Here is a 13,780-nt window from a genome sequence, read left to right on the forward strand (position 1 = left end):
GTTTGTATCATAGTCTTGGTGTATTTTGCATGGAGAAGCCGACGAAAACAGGAATACACGCCTACTTCTAAGAAGTCTCCACGACTGCGGCCGAACATCAGCGGGCCCTATCAGATTGAGCAGCCTCATGTTCACATTGAACCACAGACACAGGCTGATCCTGACTCTGAGGACAGTCATTCATTAATCGTAGAGTACGAAAACACACATCACATTCCTAATTCCAGCAGAACACAGTCTGAAGACGGGGATGTCATAATGCCAATGTCCATGTCCTTGCCATCAGCTAGTTTATACGCAAGTGTGTGCAAGACGCCACGCTCGCCCGATATATCGCGAACAGTTGTGAGTAGCACTGTTCCGACCTGTAAAGTAACCCCCCTTGTTAGCACTTCGCCAGGGGGAGGGGAGGAGTTAGAAGGGGCTGTTGGGGGCTGCATTAGTGACAGCAATTCCTTGGGGAGCATGAGTGAGATGATAGACTGGATAACCAGCGACCCAGAACTGTTAGAGCACTGTAGATCATCTAGTCCACCTGTGTTACGTAATAGTCAGTACTGGGTCTGAGGGCATTGGGTGGGTAGCTATGTAATGTAATTCTTAGAAGATGGATGGTATATTTGTGTGCTAATTATGTTTTGTATGGTTTATTAGTCTTTCGGCCTTATAATTGTGTTACAACTCTGTAAAAGGAAAATGTCTCAAATTAATTGTTTACAGTGTGAGACTAAACTTTTGTTGTGGCAGATTGTTGATTGAAATGTTTTGTTTCTTTTGATTTGAACAATAAATGATGATGTAAGTGCATTTGGAGATTTATTGGAAATAACATGCATTTTCCTAAACGGATCTAGTTTTTGGTGTGATTGTAATTTTTTGGATATTTGATGTTTTTATTTTTAAGGAGTCCAATTTTTTGCAAAACACATTCATTATGCCTGCGTTATTCTATATGATTTGATATTCTCTAAATCAAAGGAAGTAAATCTTGGTTGTGTAGTATTTGTTATTTACATTGGATCAAGTAAATTATTCCATCTGTTATAGACACGGAAAATACTTTAACTATCTTTCAGCTGTGGATTTGATTTACAATTTATCACAATAATGTGTGCTAATGTGTGAATTTGTTTGTGCTGTTTTTGTGATTTTGAACAATGCATATTCTCAAGTTAATTGATAATATTTGTTAAGGCAGTTGATTTTCATTGGTTGTACAATTTGGTCAGTATTTGTATATAGAAATTGTTAAGCAAACTTATTTAAACTGGGATCACTTTTTGTGTACATTTTTTAAATATATATATTGGTTTGTATCGAGTGAAATTTATTTATAAGTTCAGAAAAATGATATTGTTTTGTATCTTGTCTTGTCTTGTCTTGTTTAGCTAGAGACTTATGCAGTAATTTTTGCTACATGTATATTGCCACAATTTTTAGCTCACCTGAGCACGTTCACCTGAGCACAACGTGCTCATGGTGAGCTTTTGTGATCAGCCTTTTGTCCGTCGTCCGTTGTCCGTCGTGCGACGTCAACATTTGCCTTGTTCACTCTCTTGAGACCACATTTATTGTCCAATCTTCATGAAATTTGGTCAGAAGATTTCAATGATATCTTGAATGAGTTCGAAAATGGTGACGTTTGCTTGAAAAACATGGCTGCCAAGGGGCTGGGAATTTTTCCTTATATGGCTATATATGGCTATAGCAAAATCTTGTTAACACTCTAGAGGCCACATTTATTGTCCGATCCTCATAAAACTTGGTCAGAAGATTCATCCCAATAATATCTTGAACGAGTTCGAAAATGATGTCAGTTGGTTATAAAACATGGCTGCAAGGGGGCGGGGCATTTTTCCTTATATGGCTATAGTAAAACCTTGTTAACACTCTAGAGGCCACATTTATTTTCCGATCTTCATGAAACTTGCTTCAGAAGATTTGTCCCACTGATATCTTGGATGAGTTCAGAAATGGTAACCTTTGCTTGAAAAACATGGCTGCCAGGGGGTGCGGCATTTTTCCTAATATGGCTATATATGACTATAGTAAAATCTTGTTAACACTCTAGAGGCCACATTTATTGTTCAATCTTCATGAAACTTGGTCAGAAGATTCATCCCAATAATATCTTGGAAGAGTTCGAAAATGATGCCGGTTGGTTGAAAAACATGGCCGCCAGGAGGCGAGGCTATTTTCCTTATATGGCTATAGTAACCCTGGTTAACACTCTAGAGGTCACATTTATTTTCCGATCATCATGAAACTTGGTAAGAAGATTTGTCCCAATGATATCTTGGATGAGTTTGAAAATGGTTTTGGTTGCTTTAAAAACATGGCCACCAGGGGTGGGGCATTTTTTCCTTATATGGCTATAGTAAAACCTTGTTAACACTCTAGAGGCCACATTTATCGTACAATCTTCATGAAATTTGATCTGAAGATTGGTCTCAATGATATCTTGGATGAGTTTGAAAATAATTATGCTTGCTTGAAAAAATGGCTTCCAAGGGGCGGGGCATTTTTCCTTATATGGCTATAGTAAAATCTTGCTAACACTCTAGAGGCCACATTTACTGTCCGATCTTCATGAAACTTGGTCAGAAGATTCATCCCGATCATATCTTGGACGAGTGAAAAAATGATGCCAATTGGTTGAAAAACATGGCTGCCAGGGGGCGGGGCATTTTTCCTTATATGGCTATAGTAAAACCTTGTTAACACTCTAGAGGCCACATTTATTTTCCGATCTTCATGAAACTTGGTCAGAAGATTTATCCCAATAATATCTTGTTATCTCAGGTGAGCGACTTTGGGATTTTCAGGCCTTCTCGTTTTTTAACAGACCTATACGATTTTACAGAGATTACGCTTATATAATGAATAATTTTCAAATTTCACAAATATTCTTTGTAGTCTTTTTATACTGTTTTACATTATCTTTTAACTATTAATTTGTAAAGTTTTTTTTGTTTGTACAATTTATATGTTATAGTATGCAATATTCTGAGTACATATGTGCCATGAATCAGTTTTAATGTGGGCATAGCTAGTCCTTTTAGACAATTGAGGGTAAATCTAAATTACTTACAAAGACATATGTGTAAATAAAATTGTATTTTTATGCCCCCCTTCGAAGAAGAGGGGGTATATTGCTTTGCTCATGTCGGTCGGTCGGTCTTTCGGTCCGTCCACCAGGTGGTTGTCAGATGATAACTCAAGAACGCTTGGGCCTAGGATCATGAAACTTCATAGGTACATTGATCATGACTCGCAGATGACCCCTATTGATTTTGAGGTCACTAGGTCAAAGGTCAAGGTCACGGTGACCCGAAATAGTAAAATGGTTTCCGGATGATAACTCAAGAACGCATACGCCTAGGATCATAAAACTTCATGGGTAGATTGATCATGACTCGCAGATGACCCCTATTGATTTTGAGGTCACTAAGTCAAAGGTCAAGGTCACGGTGACCCGTAATAGTAAAATGTTTTCTGGATGATAACTCAAGAACGCATACGCCTAGGATCATGAAACTTCATGGGTAGATTGATCATGACTCGCAGATGACCCCTATTGATTTTGAGGTCACTAGGTCAAAGGTCAAGGTCACGGTGACCCGAAATAGTAAAATTGTTTTCGGATGATAACTCAAGAACGCATACGCCTAGGATCATGAAACTTCATAGGGAAATTGATCATGACTCGCAGATGACCCCTATCGATTTTCAGGTCACAAGGTCAAAGGTCAAGGTGACCCGAAATAGTAAAATGATTTTCGGATGATAACTCAAGAACGCTTTTGCCTAGGATCATGACACTTCATAGGTACATTGATCGTGACTCGCAGATGACCCCTATTGATTTTCAGGTCACTATGTCAAAGGTCAAGGTCACAGTGACAAAAAAAGTATTCACACAATGGCTGCCACTACAACGGACAGCCCATATGGGGGGCATGCATGTTTTACAAACAGCCCTTGTTTATTTGAGCGAGGCTCAAGGAAAATGGGCCTAATGCATGTGCATTGTGTCGTCCCAGATTAGCCTGTGAAGTCCTACTAGCTAATCAGGCATGGCACTTTTCCTTTTCAAGAAATTTTTTGTTCAAAGGAGGTTTCTTTTAAAAAAAAGGAAGAGTCATCTCTGATTAGTCTGTGTGGACTGCAAAGGCTAATCTGGGATGACACTTTATGCACTTGCATTAAACCCCATTTTGCCAAAGAGAGGCTCATTAAAAAAAAATAATTAAATGATATTGCATGATGGTAGAGCTGCAACAGGTAACTCCATAAACTTCATTCATACAAGTTGCATGTTGCCTTGTACTTAGATTTTTTAGTAATCTGGAAACAAAATTTCCATTATTTATTATATAAGCTAGGACTCACTTCATAAGTAAGCTTATGGTACTTTTGTGAAATTGGAGTGTGTTATTGGATACATTTAAACTTAAAAAAATTAATTACGTGTATGAATGTTAACTTGAAATTTAATGTAATTTCCAAGTTAATATTAAATAAATGTTTTTATTTAAGATATTATTACATAATCTCTTAACCATATTAATAAATTATCTGTAAGCCATTATTAACATATCAAAAGTGTATCAACTAAACATAGACACAATAAATGCTTATAATGTGGTATGTTTACATGAAATTTTCAGCAATGAAGGGGTTGTAACAGAAAGCTCTGCTCTTTCTCATCTGTCAAGATATCAAATCTACCGGTACCCAAGATATGTCAACACTTTTAATGAAAGAACTTATATGTTCAGCCAATCCATTCCATCCTGTGTTTAGCTACTTTGTCATTCCTTTAGGAGAGGAAGGGTTGGCTATGGCAATGTGTCAGCACCGTTGTTGGATCTTGTCTTGAACACACTTCTGTGTTTGTGGAGTCAATCATAAGAGTAGGGCCTCTAGGAGTTTTTTTTAATCTTCATAACTTGCTTGTGGTAACCCATGGAATGTTACTGAACAGCATGGACCCAACTCTTCTAAGGGTAACCCATGGAATGTTACTGAACAGCATGGACCCAGCTCTCCTAAGTCCAATAACATCCGAACTCTGTTTTTGTCTTAAACTTTCCGTTAATTCTAAAAACAATGAATTGATCATGATAAAAGCTACTGACATTTGTATATATCTGATAGATGTAAACCCACTTTTAATTGTGTAGGGTTAAATTTGTAATTAAGCTCTTTAACAACAATTATTACTTGTATTACTCACAATATCAACTACTGACTTTGTGTAAATGTGCTAGATTTATTGTACTTATTTATGAAATTATTTATCTTCACATTTTGAATATTTGTGCTGAATTCACTTTAAAAACCGGAAATATATTTAGTTTAACAAACAAACTTGCATTTATAATCACTTTAAAAAATGTTGTTCAGGTAAAGAAAATGACAATATCCAATATTTGGAAAGGCCTTCAGCCACTCCAGATATATTGGGAGTGTTTTGTTCTCAGTTTGGCCTGTAGTCAATGCTTTATATAGTATGAATATACCAGAACAAAAATGGGTTTAAAACCTACACAGTAGTGGTATGTTATGATGTGTGCATGATAATAGATTTGGTAGGTAACAAATCAACAAATAATGTCTGTTAAACTTCCACTGTATTGCAGTTTAGTTATTGTGCATTAATAAATAGATCTGGTATCTGATGAAGTGAACAAAACATGTTTTAAATCATCTTTGTCTTGTTACTCCATACATGTCCATTATAATTATATCATCAGATGCACTTTTTTAATGCATTCTTTTTATCATAATCATTGACATCATTTTTCAGTCATATTTTATCATTCTTTATAATATGTTGTGATCTATAATGCACAATGTTTAACCTATCATTGATTCATTCATTCATCAACTTTTATCTACACACTTTCATTGTTATCTGCATCGATGCAGTTATCATCAATACCACTACACAACTTTTGTTGACAGCAAACAAAATGCGGTCATGTATGTTCTTGAATCATTGTAATTGTATAATATATGTGCTCTTGTTTACATGTACAATGTATCAGCAACATTACTAAGTTATGCATGTACAAAAATCACCATTGCATAATAACAGTACTTATTATCATTCCATTACAAATTATCATCATTGTTGATATTTAACAGCTTGTGAAATTGTGGCGTATGTGTTATTACCCATATACTGTTAAGTAGTCGTGTTAACATTTACGTTAAAATCAAATACAAATGTGCCATTATACTTAAGTATCAACAAGCCTAAACCTGCGTTTGCATGTTTGGAAATCATAGTTTTCAGTACTATATTTAACAGAAATCGAGAAAGCCATGATTTATCTGAACTGTAGTCATATTAAGGGACATTAACAATAATGGAATCTATAAAAATAGCAACACTTTGATGCAGATAGTGAAGGAGGAACAACATTAAATTGTTTACCTCCAGATGCTCAAAAGATGTTATAAATTCAAAAATATAAGTTTTTTAATATCTTTGTTGATCCTTTTATAGCTAATTTGTAGCGTTAGTCTTAATTTAGCAGCAAGAAAACATCAGGATTTTCTGTCGTCACAGAACAGGTTGAGATTTATTGCTTTTTGACCTGATTGTAAGGGTGATTTTAATGTGCATAATTCTGTATTAATAATATATTCATGTTATTTGTATGATCATGCCTTCATTTTAGTGTCATAATAAAAGATGTACGGTATGCACTTGTTAAAACTGATTAAATGATAAAATACACAAAAATATATTTGTTTTTTTATTTTGAATTTTTGTTAATTGTAATTTTTAAGGATCAAATGAAATTAATTTAACCCAACTATGCCTAGCGTCTAGAAAAAAGGCCTTGGCAAACAGCGTTGACCCAGATGAGACGCCGCATGATGTGGCGTCTCATCTGGGTCTATGCTGTTTGCTTAAAGTAATTTCTGTACAAAATATTCTAAATATAGAAATAATTATACTAGACATCCCTAATTTTGGAAATAAATTGATCCAATTTAGAAGGATGGGAGAGTCCACTAGGCATAAATGGGTTAAATTTCAAATTATTTCTATGCCCCCAAAGGAGAGCACATTCCCTATGACCAGACAATGTGTTCCGTTCCAGGCTGCATGGATAAAAGGTCACAGGTCAAGTGGAAAAGTCATGAAGTTTTGTTTCTGCAATATCATGTTAAGATGCCTGGTATTGATAAGTTTATTAATCCATATGACCAGATGTGTTGCTTACGAATCCCAACCTCCTCAGTGGAAGTTCAAGGTTACAACTTAAGGTCAAAGGTTGTCAGTCATTACAGTGTTTGACTTTTGCAATATACTACAAGCTTGGCTCGACCATCAATTTTCATTGTATAAGACTGTTGTCTCCAAAAATGCTTTGTATTCATGTTCACATGCCTCTTGTGTTTAAAGATTTTTACAAAAGGGACAAAGAAAAATGCACCCAGTTTGTACAGGCTAGCCCATTGGTTTTTAGACAGTCCTGTTGGTTGATATGAGAGGATAGAGAATGATCATAAGGTAGAAATGTGAGTCCCAAAGAAAATCCAGCAGTGTTGGTGCTAGACAAAACAATATAATGTCCTTGTACTAAGAGGGTCAAATATGGATGGTTTGAATAAGGACAAGGTTAAAGTTCCATTGAATGATATGGGTGGATAAAGGATAACCAATAACTGCCAGTGTAAATTCATCAAACAGTGTTTAGTTCTCGACAAAACAGTAAAATCTAGTTCATCCAAAAAAATACACAATTTTAATAAGTCTAGGTCCACTTAGCTGAAAGTAGTCAGTTTGTGTAATGATGCAAGACAAACAGTAAAGGCCACTTAATTCACAGATGAGAGCACAGAACTATGAGTATATGAGCCATGTCATGTCGAAATGGGTCTTATTATATAAATATTACATGTCTGACAGGGTAACAGTAAATTTGTCAACTTGAGGAAATACTGTCAACCGAGGCGAAGCCAAGGTTGACAGTATTTTTCCGAAAGTTGACATATTTACTGTCACCCTGTCAGACATGTAATATTTATTTTATTATACCGAACAAATTATTCAAACATGAACAATTTATATGCACCATGAACAGTTTTAATATTTAATGATTGTATTAAATTTCAGCAATGAACAACCATTAATACATGTTGAGTGGTTTAGATTTTCGGGCCGAGCAAAATGAACTTCGCTTTATTCGGAACCGACCTAGTAATCTATTTATCCCATCAATTTTCTTAGTCGTCAATTATTTCTTAAAAAATATTACCGAATCAGCTTTCCGTATTTTATTTTCATCACTTGATTATGCAATTTATGACGTACTCGTGTGACGTCAATTCAACGTCATTTCGGTGATGAAACATTTTGGGACAACTATGGACGTGGTGGTTTTTAAACAGTAAAATATTTGTTTAAAGCATCGAACGAATCCAAAACGTATTTCGGATTGTGTGTTTGTCATGCATAGTACCTTAAGAACAGACACTAGAAGTGTATATCGTTGTAACTGTATTGTTATTAGCATTGGATAAAAGTTGCCATTGAGGTTAGCGTGTTGTTTATATTAATTTATCTTTTTTTACGACTCCTGTCAAAGCTTAAATAATGATATTAATCTATTGTACAGCACAGTTTCAGCTGCAATTTATATTTTAATTAACCAAATACAACAAAAAGGCAAAAGTGCGCATGCGCGAATGGAACAGTATAATTTTTTACCATTCCGCGCGTGATTGCTAAGGTAGCGGGCGACAGTATTTTTTGGACAGTAAATTTTTTCCCGCTGGTGGCACGTGATTGCTAAGGTAGCGGGCGACAGTATTTTTTGGACAGTAATTTTTTTCCCGCTTGGTCTGACAGTATTTCTATGTCACGATGGCCTTTGGGAGTTTAGCATTGTAACTAAAAGTGAGGTATAATAAATCAGTATATTAGCCACGTCATGCTGAAATGGTTTTTATATCAGTATATGAGCTACGTCATGCTGAAATGGTTCTTATATCAGTATATGAGCCACGTCATGCTGAAATGGTTCTTATATCAGTATATGAGCTACGTCATGCTGAAATGGTTCTTATATCAGTATATGAGACACGTCATGCTGAAATGGTTCTTATATCAGTATATGAGCTACGTCATGCTGAAATGGTTCTTATATCAGTATATGAGCCACGTCATGCTGAAATGGTTCTTATATCAGTATATGAGACACGTCATGCTGAAATGGTTCTTATATCAGTATATGAGCTACATCATGCTGAAATGGTTCTTATATCAGTATATGAGCCACGTCATGCTGAAATGGTTCTTATATCAGTATATTAGCCACGTCATGCTGAAATGGTTCTTATATCAGTATATGAGACACGTCATGCTGAAATGGTTCTTATATCAGTATATGAGCTACGTCATGCTGAAATGGTTCTTATATCAGTATATGAGACACGTCATGCTGAAATGGTTCTTATATCAGTTTATGAGCTACGTCATGCTGAAATGGTTCTTATATCAGTATATGAGACACGTCATGCTGAAATGGTTCTTATATCAGTATATGAGCCACGTCATGCTGAAATGGTTCTTATATCAGTATATGAGCCACGTCATGCTGAAATGGTTCTTATATCAGTATATGAGCCACATCATGCTGAAATGGTTCTTATATCAGTATATGAGCTACGTCATGCTGAAATGGTTCTTATATCAGTATATGAGCTACGTCATGCTGAAATGGTTCTTATATCAGTATATGAGCCACGTCATGCTGAAATGGTTCTTATATCAGTATATGAGCCACGTCATGCTGAAATGGTTCTTTTATCAGTATATGAGCCACGTCATGCTAAAATGGTTCTTATATCAGTATATGAGCCAGTCCACACAGGCTAATCAGGGATGACACTTTCCGCTTTTATGAAATTTTTTGTTTCAAGAAAGTCTCTTTTTAAAAAAAATCCAGTTTAGTCGGAAAATGTCGTCCCTGATTAGCCTGTGCAGACTGCACTGGGCTAATCTGGGATTGCACTTTATGCCCATGCATCAAACCTCCTTTACACAGAGCACGGCTCATATAAATAACATTGTTAAGCAAGACTTTTATAGAAATCCAATATCCTGACACAACTAGTTCTCCACTGGAATATTCCAGACAATGTGGCAATAACATTGGCAAGTTCATAAATTTCTTTGTCTAGACAATTTTTTGCATGAAAAACACCTAATACTTTTGCATTTTCTTACTAGATTTTAGTTTTAAAATGAAAATACCAACAAATTATAAATAATACGGCCAATATTGTTCTGTTTCAATTTATTAACCTTTTTTTTATGTGACATATGAAAACAACTTAATGATATGACATGATTAGTGAAGAGATCAGAATGTTGACCTAAATAATGTATGAAAACTCTACAATAAAATATAGTTTACTGAAACATGTAATGAACTGAATGGAATACATTTTACTGAAGTATAAAATGAACTGAAAGAAAATAATGATTACCCAGGTTAAAACTGAACACATTAAGTACATTTTTTCAAACACAGCATAAAAACATGAACTAGCTGGATAGATGCTGGCAGCATTTGAGTCGCATTCTGAGAAAACTTGGCATAATGCATGTGCGTAAAGTGTCGTCCCAGGGACTTTCCTGCCTAAATTGGAGTTTTGCTAAGAAGAGACTTCATTTAAACAATAATGTCATAAAAGCGGAAAGTGTCGTCCCTGATTAGCCTGTGCAGAGTGCACAGGCTAATCTTGGACGACACTTTCCGCACATGAATTATGCCCAGTTTTATTAGAACGCAGCTAACAAGCTTCACCATGCACATGTTTTACATTTGACTTTTGCATAAGGAATGACGCATGACATGCAATCTCAACATGGTGAACGTTTTTGGAAATAACTTTTACTAATTGTATAGTGAATAAATAAGTTGCAGTCTGGACAAGATGTTTACTGCTCAAATGTGACCTTTGACCTCTAAATGTCACTTTGACATTGGAGCTGGGCACATGAGTCTAACAGGCAAAATGGTGAACACATTTGGTAAAGTATTTAAAATTGCATAGCCAAAGATAAGTTCCGACCTGACCTTTGCATGACGAATGAAGAAAAAACAGTGTGGACAAGCTCTTTTCATGGCTGAATAAAACCTTCACCATTAGGAGTGACCTTGACCATTGAAGTCGGAAGATGGGTGTCACACCAGATGTGCCCTCAACCTTTGGCCACATATGACTTTTGACATATAGATGTGCCCTCAACCTTTGGCCACATATGACTTTTGACATAGAGATGTGCCCTCAACCTTTGGCCACATATGACTTTTGACATAGAGATGTAACCTTGACCTTTGGCCACATGACATTTGAAATAAAGATGTAACCTCAATCTTTGGCCACATGAAATTTTACATAGAGATATAACTTTGACCTTTGGCCACACATGACATTTGACAAAGAGTTGTAACCTTGACCTCTAGGTAGGGAGACAGGTGGTAAATGATCCATGCGGTCTCCTCATGCTGGTTATTTGAGTCCATACAAGCTGTATATGCCCTTTAATTTAACTTTTGACCTTTAAGTGTGCCCTTGATCATTGTGGTAAGGAGACAAAAGGTATTGCACTTAACATGTTTTTCTTGTCTTGGTGATATGTTATTTGAAATTTGCACGATCAATGGTCCAGAAAAACTTTGATATTGTAAAATGCTACAAACATACACTCGACCATTTCAACTAATATATCAAGCAAGGGGGCTCGACACAAAAATTTATCAATACATGTATTATATTATTTAACCAGACATTTTACTTAGGAACAAACCAACAATTACTGAAGGCCCATAACCCAATATATTTATCGCATCTACAGTTAGAAACCCTTTTATATTATCAAAAATAACATCCATCCTTTATAAGAGATATGGTTAAAAACATTAGGACAATGGAATGCTTAAAAAATATTTTAAGAAAATAAGAATTAAAATCAGCATTTCCCACAACACACACAATTGTATTACATGCACTATATTTGATTGTAAGTTATAACTAATGAATAAAATTCAATAAAAAATTTGCCAAAAAATTCTGAAGATATAAAAATATTAAAACTAGAACATGCATGATGTGTATGCACTTTTAAAAGTCACATTTTGTTAGACATATTGCAATCATTATAACAACAATTAAAAGAGGAAATAAGAGCACCTAAAATTACCTCATTCAACTAAGAGTTATTACACTCATTCAACTAAGAGTTATTACACTCATTCAACTAAGAGTTATTACACTCATTCAACTAAGAGTTATTACACTAACTTATGGCACTAAGTTGGTAAGTATTTCTTTAACACAAACTTAAAGGTAAAAACAGACAAAGATCAGACTTAAAATGTTTGTCTGTTTTTCAAATATTTTAAACAGATTCAGAAAAATAAAACAGAAAATAGAAAACAGCAGCAGGTATTCCAAGAACCATACACAATTTCAAAGTAATTCATTACAGTGGAAAAAAGTGAAACTGCAAACACCTCAAGCAACCACCTGAAAAAACAGGGCTTAAAGCATGGGCATAGTGATATCCAAGAAAGCCTGTGCAGTTTGCATTGTCTTATCACGGACAACACTTTCCCTTTTTATGGAATTTAAACGAAATCTCTACTTAACCCTTTACTGCCCAGAAATGCACTTTGACACATTTGAAGTCCTTTCTAAATATATTCAAGTTACAAAGGCTTTATTTGCAACCCTTAGATACTGATGAGTAGCAAACAGAATAAAACCTGAACAGACTGCGAGTTACTCGCAGGCTGTTACTGGTTTTATGCTGTTTGCACATAGCCATTTTCACTTTGCTTCTGAGTGAGAAAGGTTAAAGTAAGATCCAGTTAAGGCAGAACATGTTGTCCTTGATTACCCACATGCAATAAGCACAGTCTTCACAGAATGCTGCTCATATATTTCCTTTGCTGACAAGTTTTACATGGCAATTTTCAACATAAGACATGTGAGCTAAGTATGAATTTTCACCACCCCTGAAAACAGGAGTATTTTATTTGAACATATTATTTTATAACCTGTACTTTATGTAATAAAAGGCTGATTCAAGGTCGGACAATAAGCATTGATATTAGATTTAAGAAATCTATTCTGTGCGAGAACAAAATTGAGACAGTCAAAAGAAAATTCAACAATTTATCATATACCTTGCATAAAGATTCTGATATTATATACAAAAACAAAGTACTTTCATTAATCATATTTAACACAATACTCATCTTCACAAATTGCACCTGTGCAAGTTTAGTAATGCAGTTCACAGAGAAAGAAATTTTTGAACCATATGACTCTCAATTTCCATACAGACACACCCTACATATAATATATACCTTCTGTACCATGATAAAGTACCCATACATTGGTTCAAAGTACAGAAACTTCAAACACTGAAATCATGCCTGTACTTCGGGTGAACGTCATAACCAGCTACTTTCCCATTGATTAACGACTGTATGACCCACTCTGTAGACACGAGGGGTACCTCCTTCTTTCGTGCCTGCCTCTCCAGTGCTGGAGAACAAGTACTGTCTGTGACCATGACATGCACGTCTGTGAGCTGTTGTTGTGGATACACTTGACACTTGCCCAGTTTCAAAATGGCTGACCATGAGTCGACAAATCTGGTGTTCTTTGAGTGCACCACTGCTTTGATGCCTATGAACACGTCGTTTCTCTTATTCCTGTTGAATGGATGAAATCA

At 35.4% G+C, this 13,780-nt stretch overlaps 3 protein-coding genes across 3 annotated transcripts in view; 1 reads left to right on the forward strand and 2 right to left on the reverse strand.

Moving 5' to 3' along the window:
- Positions 1-6,759, forward strand: part of LOC127878519 (chondroitin sulfate proteoglycan 4-like) — a 79,725-nt gene extending 72,966 nt beyond the window's left edge. The window contains 1 exon segment of the mRNA XM_052425052.1: positions 1-6,759. Within this exon segment, the coding sequence (XP_052281012.1) occupies positions 1-567 (567 nt within the window). The 3' untranslated portion in view covers positions 568-6,759.
- Positions 1-13,780, reverse strand: part of LOC127877450 (uncharacterized) — a 261,450-nt gene that overhangs the window by 71,190 nt on the left and 176,480 nt on the right. The window lies entirely within an intron of this gene.
- Positions 10,309-13,780, reverse strand: part of LOC127877440 (TP53-binding protein 1-like) — a 42,837-nt gene continuing 39,365 nt past the window's right edge. The window contains exon 18 of the mRNA XM_052423320.1: positions 10,309-13,760. Coding sequence (XP_052279280.1) covers positions 13,460-13,760 — 301 coding nt within the window. The 3' untranslated portion in view covers positions 10,309-13,459. The remainder of the gene's footprint in view (positions 13,761-13,780) is intronic.

Source organism: Dreissena polymorpha, chromosome 4 (assembly GCF_020536995.1).
Source record: "Dreissena polymorpha isolate Duluth1 chromosome 4, UMN_Dpol_1.0, whole genome shotgun sequence".
NCBI lineage: Eukaryota > Metazoa > Mollusca > Bivalvia > Myida > Dreissenidae > Dreissena > Dreissena polymorpha.